Below are 27831 nucleotides of genomic sequence, written 5' to 3' on the forward strand. Positions count from 1 at the left end.
ATGAGAAACGCGGGGTTGGATAAATCACAGGTCGGAATTATGATTGCCAGGAGAATTATCAACAACCTCAGATATGCAGATGATACCACCCTAATGGCAGAAAGCGAAGAGGATCTCAAGAGCCTCTTGTTGAGGGTGAAAGTGGAGAATGCAAAAGCTGGCATGAAACTCAACATTAAAAAAACTAAGATCATGGCATCTGGCCCCCATCACTTCCTGGCATACAGAAGGGGAAGAAATGGAAGTAGTGACATATTTTATTTTCTTGGGCTCCAAGATCACCGCAGACGGTGACTGTAGCCATGAAATTAAAAGACGCTTGCTCCTTGGGAGGAAAGCTATGGCAAACCTAGACAGCATAATAAGAAGCAGAGACATCACCTTGCCGACAAAGGTTTATATAATCAAAGCTATGGTTTTCCCAGTAGCAGTGTATGGCTGTGAGAGCTGGACTATAAGGAAGGCTGAGCGCCGAATTGCTGCTTGCGAACTGTGGTGCTGGAGAAGACTCTTATGAGTCCCCTGGACTGCAAGGAGGTCAAATCAGTCAATCCTAAAGGAAATCAACCCTGGGTGCTCATTGGAAGGACAGATACTGAAGCTGAAGCTCAAATATTTTGGCCACCTAATGCGAAGAGAAAACTCCCTGGAAAAGACCCTGATGCTGGGAAAGACTGAAGGCAAAAAGAGAAGGGGACAGCAGAGGTTGAGATGGCTAGATAGTATCACCTATGCAATGAGTATGGACTTTAGCACACCCTGGAAGAGAGCGGAGGACAGGAAGGCCTGGCGTGCCATGGTCCACGGGGTCAAGAAGAGTTGGACACGACTTAACGACTGAACAACAACAATTAGAGAAAAGAAGGCTTGCTTCAAAGAATCAAATCTTGCCAAATGAGAAGGGGGAGCACAAACTTGAACTTTTTTGCATCTCTTACTGCAGACAATAAGAGATGCAAAAAAGCATTTTGAGGAGTGTATCACTAACGATATCAAGGCCATCAATAAAGAATTCTTTAAATATATCAGAAGCAGGAAACCAGCCAGGAAGGCAGTTGGGCCGTTGGATAACAATGGAGTCAAAGGAGTATTAGGAGATTGCAGAGAATCTGAATGAATTATTTTCATCTGACTTCACTGCAGAAGATGTAGGACAGATACCTGTCCCTGAACAGATGCTTTCAGGAAGGGAATCTGAGGAACTGAAGCAAACAGTGGTGACAAAAATGAAGTTCTCAACCTTATATTGATAAATTGAAGGTTATCAAATCACCCAGCTGAGAGGGTATCCATCCTAGAGTTCTTAAAGAACTCAAATGTGAAACTGCAGATCTTTAAACAAAAATATGTAGCATATCCCTAAGATCATCCTCTGTCCCAGAGGGTTAAAGAATGGCCAATGTAACACCAATTTTAAAAAAGGGGTCCACATAGCATACCTCCCAGTTCTCTAGAATACAACACAGGACTCTCTCAAAAGGGAGATTCTCATGAGTTTGAAATCACATAATGTATTAGTGAACTAATTTCTTGCCAAAACATTACCAGACAACTCCTTAATGTATTCTGTCACTGTAGGCACTGTCGTGTAGTGTGCATCTATTCCCATTTTGGTAAATCTTTCAGTGGAACGATGAGAAAGAAATGCAATGTAAAACCACTTCCCAGTGTTCATGAAGGATATCCAAGTCAGATTTCATGTTCCATTTACCATGTAAACAAACTGTTTCACTGTTCCGTGTTCTTTGCTAGTTCTCTCCCAGGAGCAGGAATGGTACGAGATTTTTTTGTGGAGTCTCTGGGACCTGGGAGGGTGTAGCATTGGTGCTTGAAAAATGCTGGATGTTCAAATCCTTCTGCCTCTGTCATTGTATGCTCCACATCCATCATACAAATGATCAGAAACCCTTAAACTGTTTTTCATCCCTAGCCCTTGCACTATCTTTCTGAAAGTTTGCCATTTTCCTGCCTTGGGACACATCTATGTCTCTATCATACAAATTTCCCCCTCCAAAAAAAATGGGGTCTTCCCTAATTTGAAGACTCTTCTTCCACACAAAAAATGCTGTACCTATCCTTCCGAAATTGTTCATGTTTCTTTGCCAGGTGTTTGTTCATGTTTCTTTGTCTCATGTTTGTTCATGTTTCTTTGCCAGATCCACCTCTATGCTGTATGCCATTTTTTATAACAATTGCTCACAAAGAATGTAGGGGGATAAGAGTGCATCCCTTTTGGGGGGGCAGGGGGAAACTCTAAACTGCTTTTGCACAACAGAACCTGAATCTATTAACCTGAAATTTAGCAGGCATGTTCCCTTCAGATCAGCATCTATGCCTGCAATTTTCACCCAATTCTGCCAAGGAATAAAGACGTTATTGGCAATATGCTTTAAAAAATAAATAAAAATATAATGGCATCTAGCACAGAACTCCTTGCACCTATTTGCCCAAGATGTGGCAGGTTTCATCTTCTCACAAGAACTATTATGCTTGTGAATTATATCCAATGTTGTCAAAAAGCAAAAATGTTACATTAGTTTGTTGATTTCCAATAATAATGGGAGGCATGAAATCAAGATTCAGATTCAGTCCCTAGTAGAATCAGGCAGACTCCGAATCAATCCAAGACTGTTTTCTGCATCACTGAATCAGGGTCTGAACCTAATCTTGTGATTGCTCACCTCTAATTATAAGCATTAATACTTGGTTATGAAATTCAAGAATGGTATCAGAAAAAATAATTCTGATTATAGCTAATGCAAACTATTTATTAACGTTGTATTATTTTGCAGTGTAGCCAATCTGGAATCCTAAATAAGCTCATTAAGCTGCTAAGGCCATCCTACAGCACCGTAGAAGTATGAATGGCTATTAATATTTTAGTCAATTGCATTTATAGCACTGTACCTATAAAAGCTTAAGACACTTAATTTTGATAAGTAAAACTGACTGGAATGGATCACATCATATTAAACTTAGCAACTTCCATCTTCATTGCTGCTCATTTTGCAAGTTGCAGGAGAGCTGAAAGAAGGACATATCTGTGGTTTGCTTCTGCATCACAACCAGTAAAATGTCAGTGCTAATGTTTAAGAGATTGCTCAATTCGGAAAAAAAATGTTTTGAAACAATAATGTTAGTTATAGAGTATGTTAGGAAATTCAGGCTTTGTAAGAAGCAATTTCAAAATGTAAAAGGACTTTTGCACTTCTCTAAAAATAACATTCAATATATCAAACTATCAGCTTTGGTGTTCCATTTTGATCCACCTACAAATTAACTTGAAACAGAAACAGGGATGTCTTTATATTTTCCCCAACTGAAGGGGTAAACATGGATGACAAGAGCAGCACATATGGGGCACACCATTGTCATGGTTTCTTTGCATCACAGGTTTAGTTTCCTTGTGGTGGTAACCCTGTGTTTGGGCTGTACCAATTCAATTTGAAGGAGGGCCTCACACTGACTTATCCTGCTGCACAACACACTACCAGTGTGAAATGAATGAGCTGAACCAGCTCAGAGAACATTCAGCTAAAACTCTGATTCATGCTCCAGTAGTCTTCCAACCTGACTACTGCAGCTTCCATATGCTCTAGCTTCTCTTCTTGCCTCAGTCCTCTCATCTTTCCCTCCTCCAAATATGCCAAACGGAACTGTCCTCACATTGACTTCCCATCTATTTCCATATTCAGAATAAACTCATTGCAGCTTTCCATGGCATCGCTGCAACATCTTTCTTCATTTCACTTCCCTGACCCATGATGTCTCTCCAACTTGACTACCCTTAGCCATTGAGAGTTGCCTTCTCCCCATCTTTGGAACTGTCTTCCAGAACATCCATCCATGCTACTTACCTTTTCTGTTAAATCATTCCACACAACTCTTTTCCTCTGAGGGTTTAACATAACACCTTAGACTAGATCCTGAACAGAAACAAAACCCAAGCTCATGGAACTGCATTTGCTCAACCCTGCCTCTTGGTTTCCTTGTGAATGGCAGAGTGACTAATTGCTTAGCAATGCCAGAACATAGGCTGGATATTCACCTACAGAAATGTCAAATCTGGGCAGTGCAGTTATTAAGTTAATGGGTAGTATTTCATGAGATACTTGTATTGATTTGAGTCACTTCTGCCAATAATAATGGACATTAGTTTATACCACAAAATGCAATTATCTTGTGCATTAAAAATAAGATGTGGGCTATGTCTGGGGAGGGGGGCACAGAGCAGAATACCTTGAGTGAATAGTACTCTATTAGCTATACGGCAAGTGAAAGCAAAGGGGTATCAAGCATAACTGTTTATCAAATACAGTTCACTCATCTGAGTTGACTTATCCTTTCATTTTTATGTTCTTCAGATCATTTCATTTATGTAAATACTTAAAAAAAACAACTTAAAGCATTGAGAGTAACCCGAGTTACCTCTGATATTCCAAGATGGCTAAGACATACACACACAGAAGCAAAACTAGATATATTTCTAGAAGATAGATAGATAGATAGATAGATAGATAGATAGATAGAAACTAGAACATTGTGATCATCAAATGGTGTACTCTGGAGAATTAGACACTAATGCAATGTCTGTAGATGGCATGAATGCTGTTAAAAATGGCAGTCTTGCTTCAAGTTCTCCTCCTGCCCAGTAACATCTAGTCAGACTTACCATGTCATTTCCCAATGGTTGCACCTCCACCCTTCCAGTCTACAGCACTACCTATTGCTGGTGGGGGCTGAAACTACACAGGGAAGCTTGAATAATAGCTATGGGGAAGGAAATTTTAATTACTATAAATTTCTGTTCTTCTTGGAGTACAAAGGGTAGTTTTTACATCTAGAAGTGCTCTACCTACTTGTCGGAAGAGAAGATCAATTTCCAGACTTGACCAGGGTGAGGAACAACCTTTGGAAAACAGAACAAAAAACACAGGAAATCTCAGCTTGCTTTCTGAACCTTATCAGTATGAATATAAAAACTGAAGGACAAACTTGTCACGAAATTTAGAGGGAAAATTATGATTTTCCTCACTTGTATTGCTGCTATTCTTTGTAAATAACTTGGACTGGAGGGGAGGAAAGGAGACATGCACCAACAGCAATTTGGACAGTAGACTTTATTAGAAACTTCTTCCTTCTTCAGTAAATTCACATTAAAATATGCTGAGGGCAGCTCAGTCTAAACATTCGACATCCTGCCATTACAACAACTTCCAGTTAAAAACTAGATAACTGAACGGGCAGAGAACTTTGGACATAGTAGGAAATGCAAAGAAAAAGCAGTGTCTTTAAAAAATAAGTTGATCCTGATGTATTCACATATTGTAAGCAATAGAGAGAACAAAAAGCTATCTTCTTCCAGACAGAAAACTTTAAAATGTGATACTTTAATCAGAGTTTGAATAGATAAGTAAAACACTATCAGAGGGTACACGTGATTCCCTCAACACATTAAAAGAATGGGAGGAGGGCAGTGTGGACTAGCCCCACCCACTGCCAGAACGGCATGCTACCTTCTCCCTCTCCCTTGATGACTGTCCAGTAATCATTCATGAATGAGTTCTCTGTGTGTACAGAGGTATATGCAGAGAACTCATTCTCATGAAAGTCCGTTAGGAGTTCATCAGGTGAGGGGGAAGGTGGTGTGTGGTTCTGGTGCTGAGTGGTGCAAGCTGACGTGGCCCTAAGAATCCCTCTGTCTGTTCGCTGAAAGCATGAACAGGTTCGTGTGAACCTCCCTTATGTCACATACGCATTAAAAGAAAATCCATCTTTGGGAATTCGTGAAATACAGATCTGAACAATTTTTAAAATTACATCATTTGAGAGGGAAAAAGGAAACACTGAACAAGAACTGATATGCAGCCCAAGCAGCAACAAGTTAAGCTAGAGAACACTGATTTGAGCAAATCCCATCCCACTGAAGCAAACAAGCAAGCAAACAAACAAAAACAGCTTAAGGTCAAGTACACCAGCTTAACAGGTTTGCAGACTGAGCCAACTTGCATCAGAAAATAACAACTACCTTTAAAATAAAGACACAGCTGTTCTATAAAGTAATTTAAAATATGGCAGGTGGTGTACTGTTCCAAGAACATGGTTTTCTGAAAAGGCTGAGCACCTAAAAGTAAAGGCCACAATCTAGCAGTTCCAATGCAGCTCCATTCCATGTGCACAAGGGTTTCTCATTCTCTTCCACAGTGCACATGAGAATCTGGTGTGCACACTGAAGCATTTTCCTTCATGAGTAAGAACAAGTAGGCCCTATGCATAAGGAGACGCGGGCCATAGCCAATGTCTACAGGACTTACAGTTACTTTGCATATCTTTCAATTAAATCTCCACATGGAGTTACAATTCTGGTTTTTGAGAAACTTCCGAACAGTGGTTATTTCTTTTACTAGTCATACAGAAACCTGTACAAAGGGATGTTTTTCTTGCATAAAGACTGCTTCTGAGAGTTATATCTTCATCTGGAGCATATCCAGCATCAGACCTAGGCCAACATACACTTCAACATTGGATCTGACCTATGAAGACAAGCTTTGGATTCTGCATAACAAGGCTGCTAACAGTGTAGGCAACATTTATTTAACTGAAAGAACTAAACCAATTCATAGAGTTTTCACAGTCCTTAGTAGTCTCCATAATGTTCTGCCATGGTTGATTTTTAAAAAAAGGTAAAAAAAATTAAATAACACTCAAAATATCCACCATGAAGAATTATATTCTGATGTAAACAATTTCTACCATTTAGAGCTCTAGAATCATATTATTGATATTGTAAATAATTTTTCAGAGATTGAGGCAAAGGTAGAGTTTCTATATCATGCAGGCGTTCTCTGCCTAGAGCGAAGCGAATTGATCTTCGGCACAGGTCCATTAAAGGCAGGGGTTCCGCTGAAAATGAAACAGAAGATAGTATCAACATTTTTCTTTCTTTTTTCATTAATTATAATTGCGTATGGTAACATTCCAGTGGAATTTTCTACACACATTCAAAACATGCATGAGAGATGGAATTCACCACAACAGGCATACTATACCTGTTGGGAACAGAATGGCAACATAGAGCCATATCCAACAGGGCCACTCTGCTGGTTCTGTTATGCTTGCAGGAGCAACTGCTTCTGCAACGGGGCTTCCGCACATCTAAAAACAACCCTGGTAGCGAAATAAAACGCTTGTTCCCAGATTGGGACAGGTCAGCAGAACTCCCTTCTGTGAGCTCCGCTGACCTGCTCTATTCCAGAAACGAGTGTTTCTGCTCAATTTGGGTTATTTTTAGAAGAGCAAAAGCCCTGCTGTGCAGGCGGTTGCTCCTGTGAGCACATGGTTACAATAGGATACTAGTGATTATACCTTAGTCAACAGAACAGATTGTTACTAACAATACATTCTCTATTTGTGAAGTCACTACACCTATACATGCACAATTTAGAAGTTGTTTAAGATTTTAAAATCATGATAAGCTCTGTTACAGTGATCACCTCTTCTATTAAAAGGGTTTTAGCCAAGATTCAAGACCCTTAAAGTTTATAACACAATATTCTTTACAGCTGGACTTGTAGATCCCTAACCTTTAAATGCCATGTTTTCTTCCTTGGAGGAAAAGTAACTGAAGAGTAATTGAACTTCTGAAGGAAGTCTTTCAGGGCAATATGGATTTTCTGTCCAGATATTGTGATTTTAATGCTTTTATATTTTATGTTGTTTTATCCTTCACTTTTTGGTTTTAATTTGGGAAACGCCCAGAGACCTTTGGCTATTGGGCAGTATAGAAACAAACAAACAAAACAAACAAACATTGATGTAAACACAATCAGGCAATTTTTCCGCTTCTTCCCTGGTTATAAACAAGTTTTGTTCACTTTACTGTTTCATAAAAACCCTTAAAACACGCACAGAGGAATCTTGACAGTCACGGTACTATTAAAACAAAGACCAAGGACCCAAGGGGTCTCCATGACAATGGAAGGAGATGGAAGGAGAAGCCAATTGTGGCTTACCCAGATTTTTCAAAGAGCCGGCTTTGCTCTGTGCAGGGTTCCATGAGCAAACGTATCACACCAGTAAAAGTCGCTTCACGGAACATACTTCCGGGTGGGAGAGGGGGTTGGAGTGAACATCATCTGACTGGCAGGGGCTGCTCAACCAATAAGAGAGGCCCCCCCCTTCCAGGCTCTCCCCCTTTCTCCTTTGAGAATAACAAAGGCTCCCCCGCATTCAGGTGACAAGCCTCATTGACCACAATGGGAGTTACTTCTGAGTAGACACACACATGTTTGTGCTGGGAAAGACAGGCAGGGTAAACAAACGGAGGGGAAACCAGCCCCCTTTCTACCCTGATGCTGTGCAGGAATGGAAGGTCTGAATTAGTTACTTCTGAAGGAGTAACTCCAAACAAAGGAGAATCCCAGCTTGGGAATTATACACCCTATAGGGAATTAGTGCTTTAAAATGTGTTATTTCAGTTGAGGAGGATCTCTGGTATGCACATTCAGAGGACAAGCCTAATTGACCACAATGGGATTTACATACAAATAGACACTAATTGGTTTGTGCTGGGGAACACAGGGACAGGAAACACCCCTTGACCAGAGTCACAGTGAAAGGCACCCCCCCCCCCCCGAGCAGGGCTAGCATACCCAAGGTCAATGTGGGGGTTGGGGCACACAACAACTATACCACAGAGTACCTGACTTAAGGAAAAGAATTGGACTTTAAGCAGTTTCAGGAAATCTGGATATTCCCTTAAGCTCCAGGATGGCTGCTGGATGGCCACAACGCCATATACCCCTAACTACTTCCAAATGCAGCCAGCTTGGAGTAAATCGCTCATGGAGACACCCCCCGAGCAAAGAAGTATTAAAGCAAAACATCCAAAATATATTTGAGACAGTCAATTTTGTTTCAGTGTCTGTTCTCACCCCACACAAAAAACTCTGGGTTTGTAAAATTCAATATTTTAGAGTGTAATGGTACTTCTATGAACATGCAAAAGGACATTAAAAAAGGATTATTCTTTTCACTACTTGTGAGAGTTCAAGAGCTGTAGAAAGATTCTACTATGTTTAAGTGGGGGAAACCTTCAGAAACATTCCACTTCAGAAATGTTCCAGAAACATTGGGGAAAAATTTATCACCAAAGCTCTGATGGACTTGGTACACACTGAACTCTGAGCACACTGGGCCAGAATAATTCACTTAAAATGTCTGGGGATGTATATATGAAGCTCTTTCACATTCACTGGAGCTGCTAGATCAGGACTTAATATTTTGTCGAAACATCGTCTTGGAGCCAAGATTAAAGACAGTTGTTGTTGTTGTTCAGTCGTTCAGTCGTGTCCGACTCTTCGTGACCCCATGGACCATAGCACGCCAGGCCTTCCTGTCCTGCGCTCTCTCCCGGAGCGTGCTCAAGTTATTAAAGACAGACAGTGGTCAAAATTCTTGCTCGCCTCAGAATGTTAGGAAACTATTATGTCTCAGACATGTGTACAGAAAACATTTGCTACTTAATTAGGGCCTTACAGTTTTGCTAACAGAAACAAAAATGTAAAGTGTATTCCACAATTCAAATGCTAAAAATGGCAAACAAAAAAAGGTCAGTGAGTTCTTGCAGCAGCTGTTAACCATTAGCCTGTGAACATATTTTTCTAAGTTGAAATTTTGAATGTTTTATTCCCCCACCCTGCTTCAGTCTTAGGCCCTTTAAAAAAAAGTGTTACAGTGTTGACCATATTTAAGTCCAAAATGTTAAAAAGATTTATATTGTTGGCAGTCAAGCACATTTTTTAAAAGAACTAGGAAAAGTTGAGATGAAAGCACTCCTTCAGCTATGGAATGACCGTAAGTTAATTTAATTGTCCAAGTTTAACAGAGTTTTGATGTAGCAGATATACTATACATAAAAGTTCTGCATTTTCCACAGAGGAACCCTTTCATATACTAGAAAAAAAATGACTCTGTGTACACCAGATACAACCTATGCATATGGATAGTTCAGAAACTAGGGCAATGGATCTTCAAATGTTTCAATAAACCCTGCAGCGGAATTATGCCTTTACATGAGGATCACCAGTCAGTTCTAGCCCCCAAACTGGAAATGAAACTTTGTTAATTCTGTAACCTTCATTATTCTCTAACTCCTAGTAATCTATCAATTTGTCACAAGCCCCTCCCCATCTATCATGCTTCTTGATATCAACTGCCAGAGGGATAGCTGCATTATTTTGTTTTAGCAAAACAAGAGCTGCTCATAGAGCCCAAAAGACAACAAAATGTAGTGGGTCTTCATCGATGAAAACTTATGCCATAACAAAAATGTGTTAGTCTTGCTTGGAGTTTCTTAGGAAGATGAACGGAACAGTTGAGCCATTAATACTAAAAAGCTAAGTGTTGGTGCACATGCAGTCACAAGCCCACATGTCAGATGTCTTGGCAGCAAGACTATGCTCCTGGAGCATGCTCCTTCAGAGCCAAACTACACATTACACCAGGGATAGGCAAACAGGTAACCTGAGGCCCCAGATGCTTTGGACTACAACTCTCATTAGCCTCATCTAGCATGGTCAATGGAAACAGATTATGAGTGTTGTAGTTCAAAGCACCTGGAGGGTACCAGTTTGTATACACCTGCGTTATGCTTATTTATTTATTTATTTATAAAATTTCTTGGCCGCCTTTCAGGGCAGAAGTCCTTCCAAGGCAGCTTACAACAACAGAATACATAAAAACAGTTAAAATATTAAAAGTGATAAAAACATAAGAACAATTAAAACAACAATTAAAACAATCAAAACCAACAATGATGCTAATCATGTAGCATATAGTCCAGGGTGATTTTTTTAAAATTTACTCTAGTGTAGGCATGTTTGGCTCCCACTCGGATTGGGCCATCGCACTCTGGGAGCACTGTACTCTGCCTCTCCAACTGGAGTATGTACATGCCACATGGCTGAGTGTTGTCTTCCCATATAACTTCACTGCATATAGAAAGCAAGCATCAAATGACTTTGTGAAACTGAAAGCCTTTTGCACATTTGGAAGAAAGCGAAACAAAAAAACAAGCCCAGAGTTATCTCCATCATCAGGAGACCTGTACACAAGATAGCTTAACACTGATCGGAAATTTAGAGAGATGGCAGTAACGTTCAATCTTTGGAATTCCCTTTCCATTGACTTATGCCTTGCCCCTTCAACTCCAGCTTGGAGACCTCCTTCTTCATGGCTGTCTGTGACTGATTGCATATGTCAGCATAACAGCTACACAAATAATTTCTGAATATCTGCTCTGATGTGATCACCTGTCATTTTTACCTTGTTTCTCACTTCCTTATGTTGCTTTGCAAGGGCATAGCCCTAAAAGCAGCTTTAACATAATTAAAAGAAACAGGTTTATACTTTTTGCAAGAAAAAGTACGGCAAGTTGGCCTTAGTCTGTTAAGAAAGCAAGAAAGAATAAAGGTAACTTTTAAAATAAATAGAAAGTTTTGGCTATTTAGCAGTATAGAAATGTAATTAATTAATTAATCAATCAATCAATCAATCAATCATCTGCTGAAGATAGAACTCTGAAGAAGCACTGCACAACAAGGCCAGACTGGGAGAACGGGTCTAAGTCTTAAAGTGAGATAATATGAAAAAAGCAAGTTTTATTCAAGTTAGACACAAGAGAAAATGGTCTAAACCATCCAGAATATTACTCGGAAGGGATTCCACCAAAATATTATATATTAAGGGTGCAATCCTATGCATGTTTAGATAAAAAAAAATCCTACAACTGAGGAATGCTGGGAGTTGTAGGACTTTTTTCTGTCTATAACATGCATAGGATTATGCCCTAAATAATGGAAGAAAGAACTGTACTCTGCTAGATGAGCAGTGATGGCAGTATATTTGGCAACTTGGAATGTTTTGTTCTGTGCAGCACTCAGAGTTGTGCTTTAAAGTGGTTTCATGGTGGTATCTCGCCCTTGGAGAATTAAAGTTCTCCAAGGGCGAGTATATGCCTTTCTTTGGCAAGTATGTGAAGCAAAATGAACATATATATTCATATGAGGCATGGGTGTACACACACACACACACATACACACACCCCAAACATTTTCAGAGAGTTATGAATGTGATGACATGTTATAAAGGTTACCTGATGTCCTGGAAATATTGTTACTGAGTGATATTCCTACAATAATTCCAACTAATGATTCCAACTTGTTGATTCCACTAAGATCTGTATTGCTTTTATATAAATGTTTATCAGTTCCTGCCCACCCATGTCACCACTGGGTCATGCTACCTGATTAACGGAAAATATTTGGATTCCTTTTAGAATGGAATTTTTGGATTCTTTATAGAATGGAATTTCTTGATTCCTGCTGAAACATCTAGAGTGGCGGCAGTGTACTGATGTTTCGTTTAAGAAATAATAATTTAAATAATTGATTAGTTCTACAGTGAAGCTCCTTGTCCCTCCCACCAAGTCTTTATCAAATTGATTGTTTCCCCATTCTAAAAAAATAGCCCTTTTCATTTATGCATTTCCTACATTTACGTTCTCTTTTTTTCAGTCTTGAGCCATATCAAATTAATTCCTGGTCATGACCTGAACTCATGCACAATCATCCTCCATCTAAATTGCTCTTTTTTCCTGAATTTTTAAAGCACACCCCCCCCAGCTTCCCCTCAGCTAGACTTTAGTTAAAAGAAAAAAAGCTGACTCGTATGCTCTTATTATGCAGACATAAATTTCTTGTAATCTAAAACTCAAATCTGGCACTCCACTTCTACTTCTTGCTTTTAGCATGGATGTAACAGAAGTATTCAGAAAATGTCAGCTGCAGAAGTCCATACCACTGTTATTACAGCATTTATAACTAGGGAAGAAATTTCATGACTTGATCCAACATTTTGGTTCACCAGACATACGAACCTAAGCTCCCAAAGAGGATATAAGCATTGGCAGTAACACCAGTTATCTAATGGGGGAGAAAATACAAAATTAGATAATACTCAGTTTACTGGGATATTTTACACCACAACTTTCCACAGCTGAATTCTTATTCTTTACTGTTAGAGATGAGCAGATTCCCTCAATTTCAGCCTGTAGTTGCACCATGATTACAACATCTCTTTAATTCTGTTCCACTTGAATTCAAACTGGCTTCTGGATTTTGGAATGCTGGAACAGATTTCCTGGCTGCACATACCCGAAACAGGTGAAAAATAAAAAAAATACACATAATAAATTAAAACACATCATTTTAAAGTATGGTTTTTAAAGTTTAAAACACATGGTATTATACACATCGCACACTTGTTCAAATAAAAATCAAAGCAGGCACAAATAAAAACAGTTTTAAAATTTGGGGTAGCTTAATTTTTAAATGTTACTTCTGGTGTACTTTTTTTTTAAGCGAAATGACAGGGAAAAATAGCAGGGATCCACACTTTACCAAGCTTTCAAAGAGGTACCTCAAGAACAATAACTGATTCTGCTCCAGTAGCATAACTGGTACAGCCAGACATCAACATCTAGGTCAGAATGGGCTTCTGTAAACATCTCTAGGTTATCACCAGTACGGGCTACATTTAGCAAGTGTAAAATAGCACAGATTAGGAAGAAATTCTCCATTGTACAAAGTATTTCTAATGGAATTTACTAATATGTGTAAATTAACGTATGAAAACTAAGTATGGATATAAATAGCTACAGGCACTTTTCCAGAATAAGCATAGTGATATTTCACAACAGAAATATCAGCTATTATAAACAGAAACGTTTCAGTTAAAAGTGCTACCATAAAAACTTCACATACGCATACTTTGCTAATGTTTGTTAAAACCAAGTTTAATATGGTTAGCCAGAAATTACCATGCCTTTTTCAGACATACCGCTATAAACACAGGGTCTAAAACACAGCTATCTCAAATCATAGATTGCAAGCTCATATAAACACAATGAAAGGCGCATCTGAAAAATGAAGCAGTCTTTGCATTCAGTTATCTGAATAATAAGAACCAAGCCGTAACCCAAACAGTGAAACATGAGCTCCTGCTGCTATGCACACACGCTGCACTGGCCACACACACTCCCTCCAATCTCTCCCCATTTGAACAGCTGGAAGCTATTGTGAGGTCTTCTTCAAAAGACTAATGGGCAACAGATGGCAAGTTCCTGTTATCAGCTAAGACTGATAAAACAGCCACTTCAGTGTCTCCAGAAGTTATTTTCTAGGGCAATTGAAAGGTTACTATATTCCACCTTGTCCCATTTAATCATTTTGGTTAATAATTTGAGGAAAAAACCACCCACAAACCCCAAACAAGCTGCCATCCCAAGAGGATGTCTGATGAAATAGGAGGCCACAAGACAGTCTAAGAAGTTAATCCAGTATTCCTTCAGAAAAAGCTCAAGCTTCAGACACACTCTGGGAAGCACCATTCCACGAAGCGCTTCTGGATCAGTAATATCACCCAGGAAATTTTCTTTTGAAATAAAGTAAGCTTGTAAGCAAAACCATTCAGTGGACATCAGATGCTGCCATTTAATTGGGGATCATCTTGACATGTTTGGCAAATATTCCTCAACAGAAATAGTTACATATGCACAATTTCACATGCAGGGTTTTTTTTTAATCAAAGCTTTATTTTAATGTATTTTAATGTATTCCATTTGAAAACCACTTAGAGATATTTTTGAAATGCGGTAAATGGAATATAAATGTAAATGATGATGATGATGATGATGATAATAATAATAATAATGGTAAAAACACACATCCCAAATCACAGTCAATGGGCATCAGGTCTTCAATGTTTTGTTTCGGTTTTCCAGTGAGCCAAGATTGACGTTTCTTGATTTTAAAAACCCAGTCCATATGATTACCCATTTCAGGGAAACATTTTACTGTGAGTTTTAACATAAACTGCCATGAAAGGAATTGCCAGGACCAACAGTGTGAGTATTTAAATAGGTGGCATTCTATGCAAAAGATAAATCCTAGACTTGTTTCAAGTAGATTTATTTTTTTCTGTACAATTTATGCCTGGAGTTTAGTTTGACATGAGCATGCCAGTAGAAAGCAATAGTTCTTTACAGGTCAACAATATGAATTCCTTAATAACAGCCTAGCTTCAAACCTCTCTCACAGTAATATTAAAGTTCCTATATAGTCTGTCAGCCAGAAGTTTTCTGTCACCACAGAAAAAGGACCCTGTTCTTGCAGCAGGAGCAACCAGGGAAGAAAGACTACAGATTCTAAGAGGTCCAATACATTAGAAGACTCATTTACTTAAGAAGCAGAATGGGATGAAGGCCCTTTTAATTAGTTTAATTAACCTCATTGCCAGAAACCATGTTAATTCTGCTTACCATGGTCTCTGCTGAACTGGAAAGAAAGATGATGTATCAAGGTAAGAAGAGATTAATACTTGGATGAAGTGTGGAACAGACATGAAACTGACACAGACTGTGGAGTATGAACTCATTCAGAAAGGGATCAAAACTTAAACTGCCTATATCGTAATGCCTTTATACAAATCTATGGTGTGACCACACTTAGAATACTGTGTACAACTCTGGACACATTTCAATAAGTGTACTGTTGAGCTGGAAAAGGGGCAGAAAAGGGCAGCCAAAATTATTAGGGGACTGGAGCAACTCCCTTACAATGAAAGGTTACAATATTTATGGCTTTTTAGTTTAGAAAAAAAGGCAAGTCAGTGGGGACACGACAGAGGTATATAAAATTATGCGTGGTGTGGAGAAGGCAGATAGAGAAGTTTCTCATAATATCACAACCTGCAGTTATCCAATGAGCAAGTAGACAGGGGAATCTGCTGCTGCTCCTCACCACTGCTGTCTGGGCCAGAGCAAGAGGCAAATGATCAAGCAGGATGCAATGGTGAAGAGGAGGAAGAACTCCAGGGGGCTTTTGTAAGTGGAGTGTGGACCCTTGGCAGCATGCCTACCCTTGACGCTGGCCCTGTATGTGTCTGAATGGAGTACAAGTGCATACCCACAAAAAGTTGTGAAAATGTTTAACCCTTGGTTAACTTTGTGCAATCACCCTTCAAAAGGAGGGTTTACATCCCCTCACATTTTGAAAGAATGCATGAGGGGATCATGCCAGCTATCCCATGTATTCAGCAACACCGTGAAGGTGTTGTATCTGTGTAGGGCTCTTCCATGTGAGAGGGAATCCTGGGTCAGTGGTGCACATCACTGTCTGGAGCTAGTTAGCATGATCCCCTTACAATGCTTTTGAAGCTGAGGTAGTTCGTGAAAATCTAATTCAGAAGTGCCTCACTGAACAGGCTAACATCCCTGTATGTAACATAACTGTTCCATCAACATCGTTGCCATCAGGGTGTACCATTTTAGGTTTGGGGCATGAGAAGCAAGGTTTAAAGGAGCAAAGAAATAGTGTACTTTAAGATCACTGGTTGTGGTTACGTTTTTTAATACCTCATAGCTGCAGAGATAAGATGCCCCTGAGGAAATAATAGCATTTGGTCTAAACCACATGCTCTTGAATAGCACCCTGGTAGCAAGTGGGCCTTAGGAAGCATTAGTAACAACAAAGCTAGCGGAGATGACAGTATTCCAGCCGAGCTATTTAAAATCCTAAAAGATGATGCTGTTAAAGTGCTGCATTCAATATGCCAACAAATCTGGAACACTCAACAGTGGCCACAAGACTGGAAAAGGTCAGTTTACATTCCAATTCCAAAGAAGGGCAACGCCAAAGAGTGTTCAAACTATTTATTTATTTATTTATTTATTTATTTCATTTCTATACCGCCCAATAGCCAAAGCTCTCTGGGCGGTTCACAAAAACTAAAACCAAACAACACACAATAAAACAATTTAAAATATATAGAACATTAAAACCACAATATAACAATACAACCACAATAAAACTACCGCACAATTGCGCTCATTTCACATGCCAGCAAGGTGATGCTCAAAATCCTACAAGCTAGGCTTCAGCAGTATGCGAACCGAGAACTACCGGAAGTACAAGCTGGGTTTAGAAGAGGCAGAGGAACTAGAGATCAAATCGCCAACATTCGCTGCATCATGGAGAAAGCAAGAGAATTCCAGAAAAACGTCTATTTCTGCTTCATTGACTACGCTAAAGCCTTTGATTGTGTGGATCACAACAAACTGTGGCAAATTCTTAAAGTTATGGGAGTACCAGACCACCTTACCTGTCTCCTGAGAAACCTGTATGAGGTTCAAGAAGCAACAGTAAGAACCAGATTTCTCCATGATCCAGCGAATGTTGGTGATTTAATCTCTAGTTCCTCTGCCTGTTCGAAACCCCACTTGTACTTCTGGTAGTTCTTGGTTCACATGCTGCTGAAGCCTACCTTGTAGGATTTTGAGCATAACCTTTCTGGCATGTGAAATGAGCGCAACTATACGGTAGTTTGAACTCTCTTTGGCGTTGCCCTTCTTTGGAATTGGGATGTAAACTGACCTTTTCCAGTCTTGTGGCCACTGTTGAGTGTTCCAAATGTGTTGGCATATTGAGTGCAGCACTTTAACAGCATCATCTTTTAGGATTTTAAATAGCTCAGCTGGAATACTGTCATCTCCGCTAGCTTTGTCGTTAGTAATGCTTCCTAAGGCCCACTTGACTTCTCACTCTCTAGGATGTCCAGCTCAAGTTCAGTGACCGCACTATCATGGCTATCAGGGACATTCAGACCTTTCCTGTATAGTTCTTCTGTGTATTCCTTCCACCTCTTCTTAATCTCATCTGCTTCTGTTAGGTCCCTGCCTTCTTTGTCCTTTATCATGCCCATCTTTGCACAAAATGTTCCCTAGCTTTAACTCTCCCCCCACACCCCCCACTGCAGTGCTAATCCAGATCAGTGGCCCTGCACCTGCAATATAGTGCCAAATGCTATGTTCAGTTTAATTGTTTATAACCCTAGGTAATAACCTCCCAATATATAGTGCCAAATAGTGATCCACTAAAGCAATAGATTGACTTTTGATATTTCTAGTCCTAGGAAGTCCCTCCCTGATAGTATGTGAGCATACACCTAGGGCTACAGTGGAGCCCTTTGAACTGGGGCCATCACATCCCTAAATGGGATTAGCATTTACAGATGCACACTGCTGTAATTAAAATTCAATTTTTAAGCACTGTACAAAATAGATTCTACTCTGTAATCCCTTTTCAGCTCCTTGAATTTAAGTTGTAATTCTTGTGGGTGAAGAAGTCATGTCCCCACACATGGTAAAACTGACAACAGCCTTGTGTTTTAAAATTTCACAACTTTGCTAAAAGCTTATGCTTCCAAGGCAAAAGATAAATATTAGGATACCCAACACATTCAAAGCAGTTGGGTTACTATGGGAGGAAGCAACAATGTAGCAGGTACAAAACTTTCATAACTACTGGTGTGTAGTTAAAGTATTATTGTTACTTTCTCGGAAGGGCTGATGACACAGTTATCAGTCATAGAAATCGACAGATGGTCATACCCCTTACTTTCGGGTTAAATACTACAATTATTTCATGTGGAGTTAACTAAAGCTAGCATGAATGTATCATGTCCCCCATGAACTTGCGACTCTGATGCAAAGTTATCTATCTTTGTGAAATGTTAAAACCTTAATTCCTTTGAAAAGTCTTATAGCTCCAGTGATTTTGTCCTTTCTACATTCACTAAATATTTTTGAAATCTCCTCCTCTTCATTTTCCCATTCTGTCTCTTCCATTCTCCTCCTGACCTTAGCCGATTAAACACCCTTCTCTTTCCTGATGAGTCATTTTTCTCTCTGTGGGAAGCAGGTCTGCAGACTAACTGGCTCAGTGCCTGCTCAGTGCAGCAGAGAGGAAAGAGATTCTCTATTACACTCACTGATTTTTCAAGAGAGTCCTTCATTCTAAAACAAAAATAAATCAAAACGGTGTCAGCAGCTATACAATGTTTGAGAAAACATACCCCAATCAACCCACCAACTAATCTGGAATCAATCAAAATTAAAATACTAAAAAGGGAGTTATGGAGATAGGATGGGTGTGTCAGCTCTGATTACCTAAACCAGCCATCCCCAACCCATGACTGGCTGGCTGGCTGGGGGATGTTGGGAGTTCTAGTCCAGCACATCTGGAGGGAACCAGGATGGGGAAGGCTGGTCTACACACAGGTTTAGTAGTGTAACATTACTTGATCTCCTAACTACGATTAGAACAGGACTACCCAAAGAACCAAATATTCCTCCCCTCTCCCTTCTCATTCTAGCATTTCCCCCTCCCAAGCTATGGTAGGTGTTGCATGCACCAGCATTTTTGTGAGCCATAGTTAGCTTAAACCACAGTCTGCAAGCCCACTTCTAAACTTGGTTGCAAACTGTGGTGTTGCTGATTAAGGAGGTTGTACAGGTGCATCAGAAGGTCTATGAATGTTGCTTTATTACTGGTAATGAACTACACACAGGAAAGATCCAGGCTGGGTTAATTAGACCAGTTAACCACAACATTCTGCACAGCATAAGTTGCCTTTAACATTAGGTGTAACACTGTATCAATGAACATACAAGTTAACATGTGAAAAGAAGACCTTCTACATGTCTGAATGCACATCCTCTGAAATTCCCAGGAGTAGAAATTCATAGAGTAGGGGCATTTACCTATGACTGACACATACTTCTCAGATAGCCTACCTGACCATTTAAACATGAGAATGGCTGCAAACCATCCCTACTAGACAATGGACACATCTGGGAATTAAACACTTCCTAACGTCAGTAGTAACCTTTCCATGGGAAGCTCCCTCAAAATCAGTTATTAGCATTAGAATTTTAGGCTTCATGCAATTACCATATAATTCACAAGATGTTTAAGTGCATCTAACTGGATCTGCTCACATTCATCGCTGGTTACCTTGCCTTTCACTTATCTCCTTACTCTGCCTCCCTTTTTTATGTATTTATTTATTTATTATTAAATTTATTAATCGCCCATCTGGCTGGTCACCCAGCCACTCTGGGCGATGTACAACATACAATAAAAACCAAGGTTGTTAGCCTCTACAGGCAAGAAGTTGTCTTTTTTGCTTATGATGTGCTGTAAAGCACCACGTACATAATGCTGGTATCATCTCTTTAAAAAAGCAAATTCAGTAACAGCCCTGCATCCAGCTGCAATCTGGGTCAGCTTAGACAAGCTTTAAGTGAACGTCTGCAGTTTTATTCAAGTTGGATAAACAATGCAAGATCTTTTTCACTTGCGATGAAGACTTCATGTTGAAACACTTTGGGTGAACTAAACATTATAAATAAATTCATGTTTTGAGCACCACTTTGAGTCTTCACCTCTTTTTTAGCAATGTGTGTATGTGTTGGTTTAGATCAGTTTAATCATTGCTCCAGAATGTGGAGTCCTGGCACTTGACTGGCCACCCCTACTACTTTCATTATGTCTTTTTCTACTACATCTGAACTTCAAATAGCTCCCCAGCAATGCCAATACAAGAACACACAAGAAGCTACCCCTAAATTATAGCAGATAATAGTCTTAAGCAGATGTTCAGCCTGCTCACATGAGGGCTAAAAGTGGGAAGGAGATGTGGGTGTCCAAGCAACCTCTGTCCCCAACATCCCTTACACAGCACTTTGAAGATAAAGTTGCTCAGATTCGTCATGAACTGAAGACCACAATTAATGCAGTTCCATTATCAGAGGTGTCCAAAGAACCCTCTGATCCAGTTTTTGGATGAGTTTCAGTTATTGAGGACCGAGAATGTGGACAAGGTGCTTGGCAAGTCTGGTCGACCACCTGTGTGCTCGACCCTTGCCCTTCATGGTTTATTGCATCAAACAAGGAGAGGATGTCCAGCCGGCTCCAGGAGGTTGTAAATTCCTCCTTGACAGAGGGAGTGGCATTGGCCTCTTTAAAAGAGGCAATAATCAGGCCATTCCTGAAAAAGCTTAAGCTGGACCTGGAGGACATTAATAACTATAGGCCAGTGGCCAACATCGCCTTCTTGGGCAAGATGCTTGAGCAGGTGGTTGCAGGACAACTCTAGGCACACTTTAATGAAATGGATTATCTAGATCCATTTCAATTGGGCTTCAGGCCTGGTTCTGGAATGGAAACAGCCCTGTGGTATTACCTCTGCTGAGAGAGGGACAGGGGGAGTGTGACCCTGTTGATTCTCCTGCACCTCTCAGCGGCTTTCACTACCATCAACCATGGTATCCTTCTGGATAGGTTGTCTGGGTTGGGAGTTGAAGGCACTCCACTGCAGTGGTTCTGCTCCTACTTGGATGGCTGATTCCAGAAGGTGGTGCTGGGGGATTATTGCTCTGTGCATTGGCAATTATGCCATGGGGTTCCACAGGGCTCTATTTTATCCCCCATGCCGTTCAACATCTACATTAAACTTCTAGGGGAGGTTATCCGGAGGTGTGGGCTGAGGTGCCATCAATATGCAGATGACACCCAGTTCTACCTCTCTTTTTCATCAAACCCAGGTGAGGGAGTGGCTGTTCTGAATCAGTGCCTGGGCACAGTAATGGACTGGAAGAGGGCCAATAAACTGAAGCTCAATCCAGACAAGATGGAGATACTGTTAGTGGGTGGTTCGTCTGCCTGGCTAGGTGATGTTTAACCTGTCCTGGAAGGGGTTTCACTCCCTCTAAAGGATCAGGTTCATAGTTTGGGAGTGCCCTTGGACCCAGAACTGTCACTAGAGGCACAGGTGAACTCAGTGGCATGGAGCACTTTTTATCAGCTTAGGCTGGTATACCAACTATGCCCTTATCTGGACAGAGATAGCCTAGCTACAGTTATCCATGCTCTAATAACCTCTCGTCGGGATTACTGCAATGTGTTATACGCTAGAGCTGCCTTTGAAAACATTCTGGAAACTTCAGCTAGTCCAAAATAGGGCAGTGAGATTGTTAACAGGGACTGGCCAGTGAGATCACATTACGCCAGTACTTTTCCAGCTGCATTGGCTGCCAGTCCATTTCCAGGCCAATTCAAAGTGCTGGTATTAACATTTAAAGCCCTCAACGGCTTGGGGCCAGGTTTTCTGAAGGATTGCTTCCTCCCCTATGTGCCTGCCCGGACCTTAAGATCATCCTAAGCAGTCCTTCTTCATGAGCCCCTGCCAAAGGAAGTGAGGTGGGTGGCTATCAGGAAGAGGGCCTTTTCTGCTGCGGCACTCTGTCTGTGGAATGAGCTCCCTAGTGAGGTTTGCCTGGCACCTAAGTTGTACTCCTTCCGGTGCCAGATGAAGATCTTTTTATTCTCCCAGTATTTTAGCTTCCTAGACTTTTAGCTTCGGTGTTTTAAATCTGTAACTTAAATCTATGCATTACTGCTATGTTTTATTCTGGTTGTACTATTATATTGTGGTTTTAAGCTTTCATATTTTATATTGTTTTATGCTGTGCTTTGTAGTTTTAATTTTTGTGAACTGCATAGGGAGTTTCAGCTGTTGTGAAATAAATAAAATACATTCTGAATAATAATAATAATGAATAAATCCCAATCCTCTTCAGTCTGAACCTTCCTGTGATCCTGCTTTATCAGGGTTCCTCATCATACAGAGGCTTCTACTCTCATTCAAGCAAATACAAGTAGACACCCCCTTCATATCTTCCCCCTCAACATGGAAAGATGAGGGACTGAGTGGGTGGGGCTGGGATATTATGCTGGGAGTAGGTCTTGTGTGCACCCATGTCCTCTCTCCACTTTTAGTCCTTACATGAGCAAGCTGAACAGCTGCATAGGGCTAATGGAACCTGAGAGATTTTTTTTTAAATGACAGGCAACTGGCTAAACATATTTATAAAAGCCAACACACATTATTTTCAAAGCCTGATTTAATGTTGTCTTGGGTTTTCTATAATGTTCAAATTATCCCTTAATTTTCAAGAACAACCTGACCACAGCAGTTAAGTGCCAAAGTATACAGCTTATTCACTACTGCATAGCAGAACTATCAGGTTTACACCTTCCAGGTTGAGATACAGTTTGAATTATTCATTTGGCTCTCCCCTTGATCCTGAAAAAGGTCAAGCGTTTCATACCATTTACTTTACTGATGTACTTTCTACATACAAAAGCAGGACTATGTATTATTAATCACTGCCCTTTGTATGTCTGATAACATCAGTTAAATCTGGGTCTCCCAACCCCTCCCTTTTTTGAGACTTTAAGCAATAAACCTGATCCATGACAATAAAAAGAAATAACCACATATAGAAGTCTACAGCTTTTTTCTTTTATCTCTTAGACCTTTTAGCAACTGTTTTCCCAGCATTAAAGGCATATTCATACAACTCTATGCACACATGAACACCTGTTCATTTTCTATCCTAACAGCTTTGTTTCAAAGATGTGACAAAGTGGTTTTCAAAAACACCATCAGGTACACAGAGGGGAAAAAATGTTAAAGCTGATCAGCCAACTCAGTAAAAAAGCAGAAACGAGTTCTAATTCATTTCTACTGACCAATGGTTGCTCATAGATCTGAACTAGTAATGCTACAAGCACTAATTGGTTTGGGAGAGGCTTTCATCCCAGCACCAAGGAATGAAGACATGATAAATCAATGCAACTAAGGACCAAAATGTTAACTTTCCCACACCATTTGTTTTGACAATATCAATCTACTATTGAGGTCCAATGGACTCTTTTTAAAGTCCTAGGTGGAATAAATATATGATTTGATTTTAAAATGACTCTTGTTTAACTTAAATAATAAGATTTGATTGATATCACATTCCAAAAATATAAGACTAACACAACTATTCGGGTATATTCAGCTCTACCTCTCGTTCAAATCTTCACCAAGGTTGGCCGTAGAATCCCTGTCCAAATGTCTGGAGACGGTGAGTGGCTGGATGGGGAGGAACAAGTTGAAGCTGAACCCTGACAAGACCGAGGTACTTTTGGTGGGAGACAAGAGAAGGCTGGGGGATGCTGACCTGGTGTTGAATGGGGTACGGTTACCCTTGAAAGACTATGTCAGCAGCCTGGGGGTCATCTTAGACTTCCAGCTGTCCATGGAGGCTCAGGTGTCAGCTGTGAGCCAGACAGCACTGTACCAACTCCATCTGATACGGTGGCTGCACCCCTACCTTCCCGACCATCTGCTCCCATCATGCTCAGTACATGCCCTGGTCTCCTCTCCTTTAGACTGTAATGCACTCTACATGGGGTTACCCTTGAAGACGGTTCGGAAGCTGCAGCTGGTACAGAACGCGGCGGCTCGCCTGATTAAAGGCAGCCGCCGGCGAGATCACATCACTCCAGTGCTGAAGGAGCTGCACTGGCTACCAGTTGTTTTCCGGGCCAAATTCAAGGTGTTGGTTTTGACCTTTAAAACCCTATATGGTTCTGGCCCAGCCTATCTCAAGGAGCGCCTCCAGCAACACCAGATAGGCTGCTCAACAAGATCAGCCTTGGATGGCCTTCTCTCTGTCCCATCAGCCAGGACAGCTAGGCTGGTGAGGATGAGGGAGAGAGCCTTCTCTGTGGTGGCCCCCACTCTGTGGAACTCCCTCCCTAGGGAACTCCGTCATGCCCCCTCTTTAATGAGCTTCCATCGTGCATTAAAAACGTGGTTGTTCAGGCAGGCATTTGGGGTGGGCTAGGGTAATTTTAGAAATGTGATGTTTTTAATGTTGAATTTTATTGTATGAACTGTTTTTATTGTTGTGCATTGCCCAGAGTGGCTGGGTGACTGGCCAGATGGGCGATTAATAAATTTAAAAAATAAATAAATAAAATAAATATTGGACCTCACATTGTTAACAAATAGATACTCCCTGCTCTCTGTAGGTGCTTTTTTGTTTTAAAAATGGTTTTGTTAGGGGTAAACAAACCTATAACATGTGCGTGCTTCCTGGGCTCCTAATGCTACCAACTAGGGCTGTGCATCATTTTGGTCTGAAGCCCAAATAACGAGGTGAAGCGGGCTGATTTGGAGGTGCCTTGGCATGATACGAGGCAGATAAGAACACACCAAGGTGCCCCAAAGCGAAGAGGCAGGGCAGGCTATTGCACTTTGAAAGCCTCAGCTGGAAGCAGAATCTTCCAGATGATTGCCCAGAATATTTTCTGGGGAAATATACAATCCACCAATCAGGCAATTCTCATTAGGTTATCAGGAATCCTTAGAGGCAAAAACAGAACCACATGCCATTTACATTTCAAGTTTTCTGACTGGATCTAGGCCTCCAATACCATCTGCCAAATCCAGAGTGCCTTTCCTGCCTCTTTGCTTGCCAACTATAGTTTCCTCTCTTCCATTGCTCTCTTTCTTTGTGTACTTCCTGGTTGGATATGTCTTGTATCACAGTTGCTGGTCCAAGGTCAACTGAGTTAATCTAACAACTTCTTCATTCTATATTAAATCCACATATATTTGATAACCTCACATATCCTGTAATAAAGTCTATATTCTTTGATTTATGCCTTGGTCTGTATTGATTAGTCAACATCCTCTTGGAATGAATGTAAGTGCAGCCTCCCCATGGTGCACCTCCTCTCTGGGCCCAAGATCTATACGTACATGTGTCAGTCCAATAGTGGATGTGTGGTAACACATGACTTACGCTTGAGTCCCTGCATCATCTACTGCAGCCTTCCCCAACCTGGTGCTCTGAGACGTGTTGGACTACAACTCCCACAATCCCTAGCCAGCAATGCCATTGGCTGGAGCAGGCTGCTGTATAGCCTATCCAGAGCTAAACTAATACAAGACTGAACACTACAACAGCCCTTCTGTTGAATAATCCTTGTGCTCTTAAATACCACAATTACACCGGACAAAGAAAAACTTATCTTTGATGACACACATATCCTACATGTCAATGCACTTACAAATGGTATTCCTCTGAGTTACCAACAGGTCATAATGTATTGCCACTATCCACCTCACCCAGTGAAAATATAAAATAGCCTTTCAAAAAGAACGAATGTTAAAAATCCACTACCTGAAAACATTCAACTTCTCATACTGTGCAATCACTATCTATTGCCAAGAGTATGAAGGCAAAAAGCAAGTCATTATAAAGAAGGTGACCTTTATGCTAGAGTGGATTCCATTAAAGCTGTTTTCACAAGAAGGGGAAACCTTTAAGTTGCCACAGGATGAATGTTCAGAGTTTGATTGAAAGTAAATTTGTTCATTTAAAGCAATGTGTCAGTGGCAGATATCCACAGGAAATCCAAACACTTCATTTCTTCAACATGTTCAAAGCTAAGAATAGACCTGTACCATGCAAACAACCCAATTGTCTCTTGTCTTCACAACTCTCCTCTCCCTCCCTCTTAAATAGGTTAAGAATTGAAGTTAAAAAAATGAAGGCAGATACAGTCAGGGCCAGAAATATTGGAACAAGGATAACTGTTTTGGCAGTTGGCCTCTGTACACCACCACATTGAAGTTGAAAGGAAACACACCCAGATGGGAGTGAAGCAAGGACTTTCAGCTGTAATTCAAGGGGTTTGACAGAAGTGGGGCACTAACCATTCAGGAAGGACAGCCAGTGTCATACACACACACCCATCATTGGTGGCGCATAAGTAATAGAACAAACCAACATCATTTCAAACTTAAGGATCGCCTTTAATACCTGGATGAAAATCCTTTGCAGTCAATGACTGCCTGAAGTCTGGAACCCATGGACATGACCAAATGCTCCCTCGAGTTTCCTCCCTCGAGATGCTTTGCCAGGCCTTCACTGCAGCTGCCTTCAGCTGCTGCTTGTTTGTGGGTCTTTCTGCCTTCAGTCTTGTCTTCAGGAAGTGAAAAGCATGGTCTGTTGGGTTGAGTTCAGGTGACTGACTTGGCCACTGAAGAACATCCACTTCTTTGCCTTGAGAAACTCTTGGGTAGCTTTTCCTATATGTTTTGGGTCATTATCCATCTACAATATGAAGCGGCGTCCTATCAGTTTGGCAGCATTCGGCTGAATCTGAGCAGAAAGTATAGCCCTATACACTTCAGAATTCGTTCTGCTGCTTTTATCATCAGTCAGGTCATCAATAAACACCAGTGACACGGTTCCATTGGCAGCCATACATGCCCATGCCATAACACTGCCTCCACCATGTTTGACAGATGATGTGGTATGCTTTGCATCATGAGCTGTTCTTTTCCTTCTCCATACTTTTTTCTTCCCATCCTTCTGGTACAAGTTAATCTTGGTTTCATCAGTCCAAAGAATCTTATTCCAGAACTGGGCAGGCTTTTTTAGGTGTTTGCTGGCAAAGGCTAATCTGGCCTTTCTGTTCTTGAGTGTTACCAGTGGTTTGCACCTTGTTGTGAAGCCTCTGTATTTACATTAATAAAGCTGTCTCTTGACTGTAAATGTTGACAATGACATTTTGTCTACCTCCACAAGAGCATTCTTGTCCTGGCTAGATGTGAAAGGGTTCCTCTTCACCATGAGCAGAATTCTGCGGTCATCCACTTTAGTTGTCTTCTGTGGTCTTCTGGGTCTTTTGCTGTTGCTGAGCTTGCCAGTTAATTCCTTCTTTTTCAGGATGTTCCAAACTGTTGTAGTGGCCACTCCAACTGTTTTTGCTATCTCTCTGATAGGTTTATTTTGTTTCCTCAGCCTAATGATGGCCTCCTTCACTCACATGGACACCTTTTTGGATCTCATGTTGGGGGTTCCAGTGAACAGCTACCAAATGCAAATGTAAGACTCAGAACCTCCTCCAGGCTTTTTATCTGCTTGATTGGTCATGGGGTACCCAGGAGACAGGCCACACCTGGCCATGCAGCTGCTTGTCAGCCATTCGTTCCATTACTTATGACTGTAGGGATGTACGA

The 27831-nt window shown here is 40.7% G+C and overlaps 1 protein-coding gene across 2 annotated transcripts in view; it reads right to left on the reverse strand.

Moving 5' to 3' along the window:
- Positions 1–5093: 5093 nt before the first annotated feature.
- Positions 5094–27831, reverse strand: part of SPSB4 (splA/ryanodine receptor domain and SOCS box containing 4) — a 302205-nt gene continuing 279467 nt past the window's right edge. For both annotated transcript variants that reach the window (XM_084847091.1, XM_084847090.1), the window contains one exon: positions 5094–6903. In XM_084847091.1, coding sequence (XP_084703217.1) covers positions 6776–6903 — 128 coding nt within the window. In that variant the 3' untranslated portion in view covers positions 5094–6775. The remainder of the gene's footprint in view (positions 6904–27831) is intronic.

This window comes from Heloderma suspectum, chromosome 3 (assembly GCF_057233095.1).
Source record: "Heloderma suspectum isolate Gila_16-S chromosome 3, 16-S_ref, whole genome shotgun sequence".
In the NCBI taxonomy this organism is placed as follows: Eukaryota; Metazoa; Chordata; class Lepidosauria; order Squamata; family Helodermatidae; genus Heloderma; species Heloderma suspectum.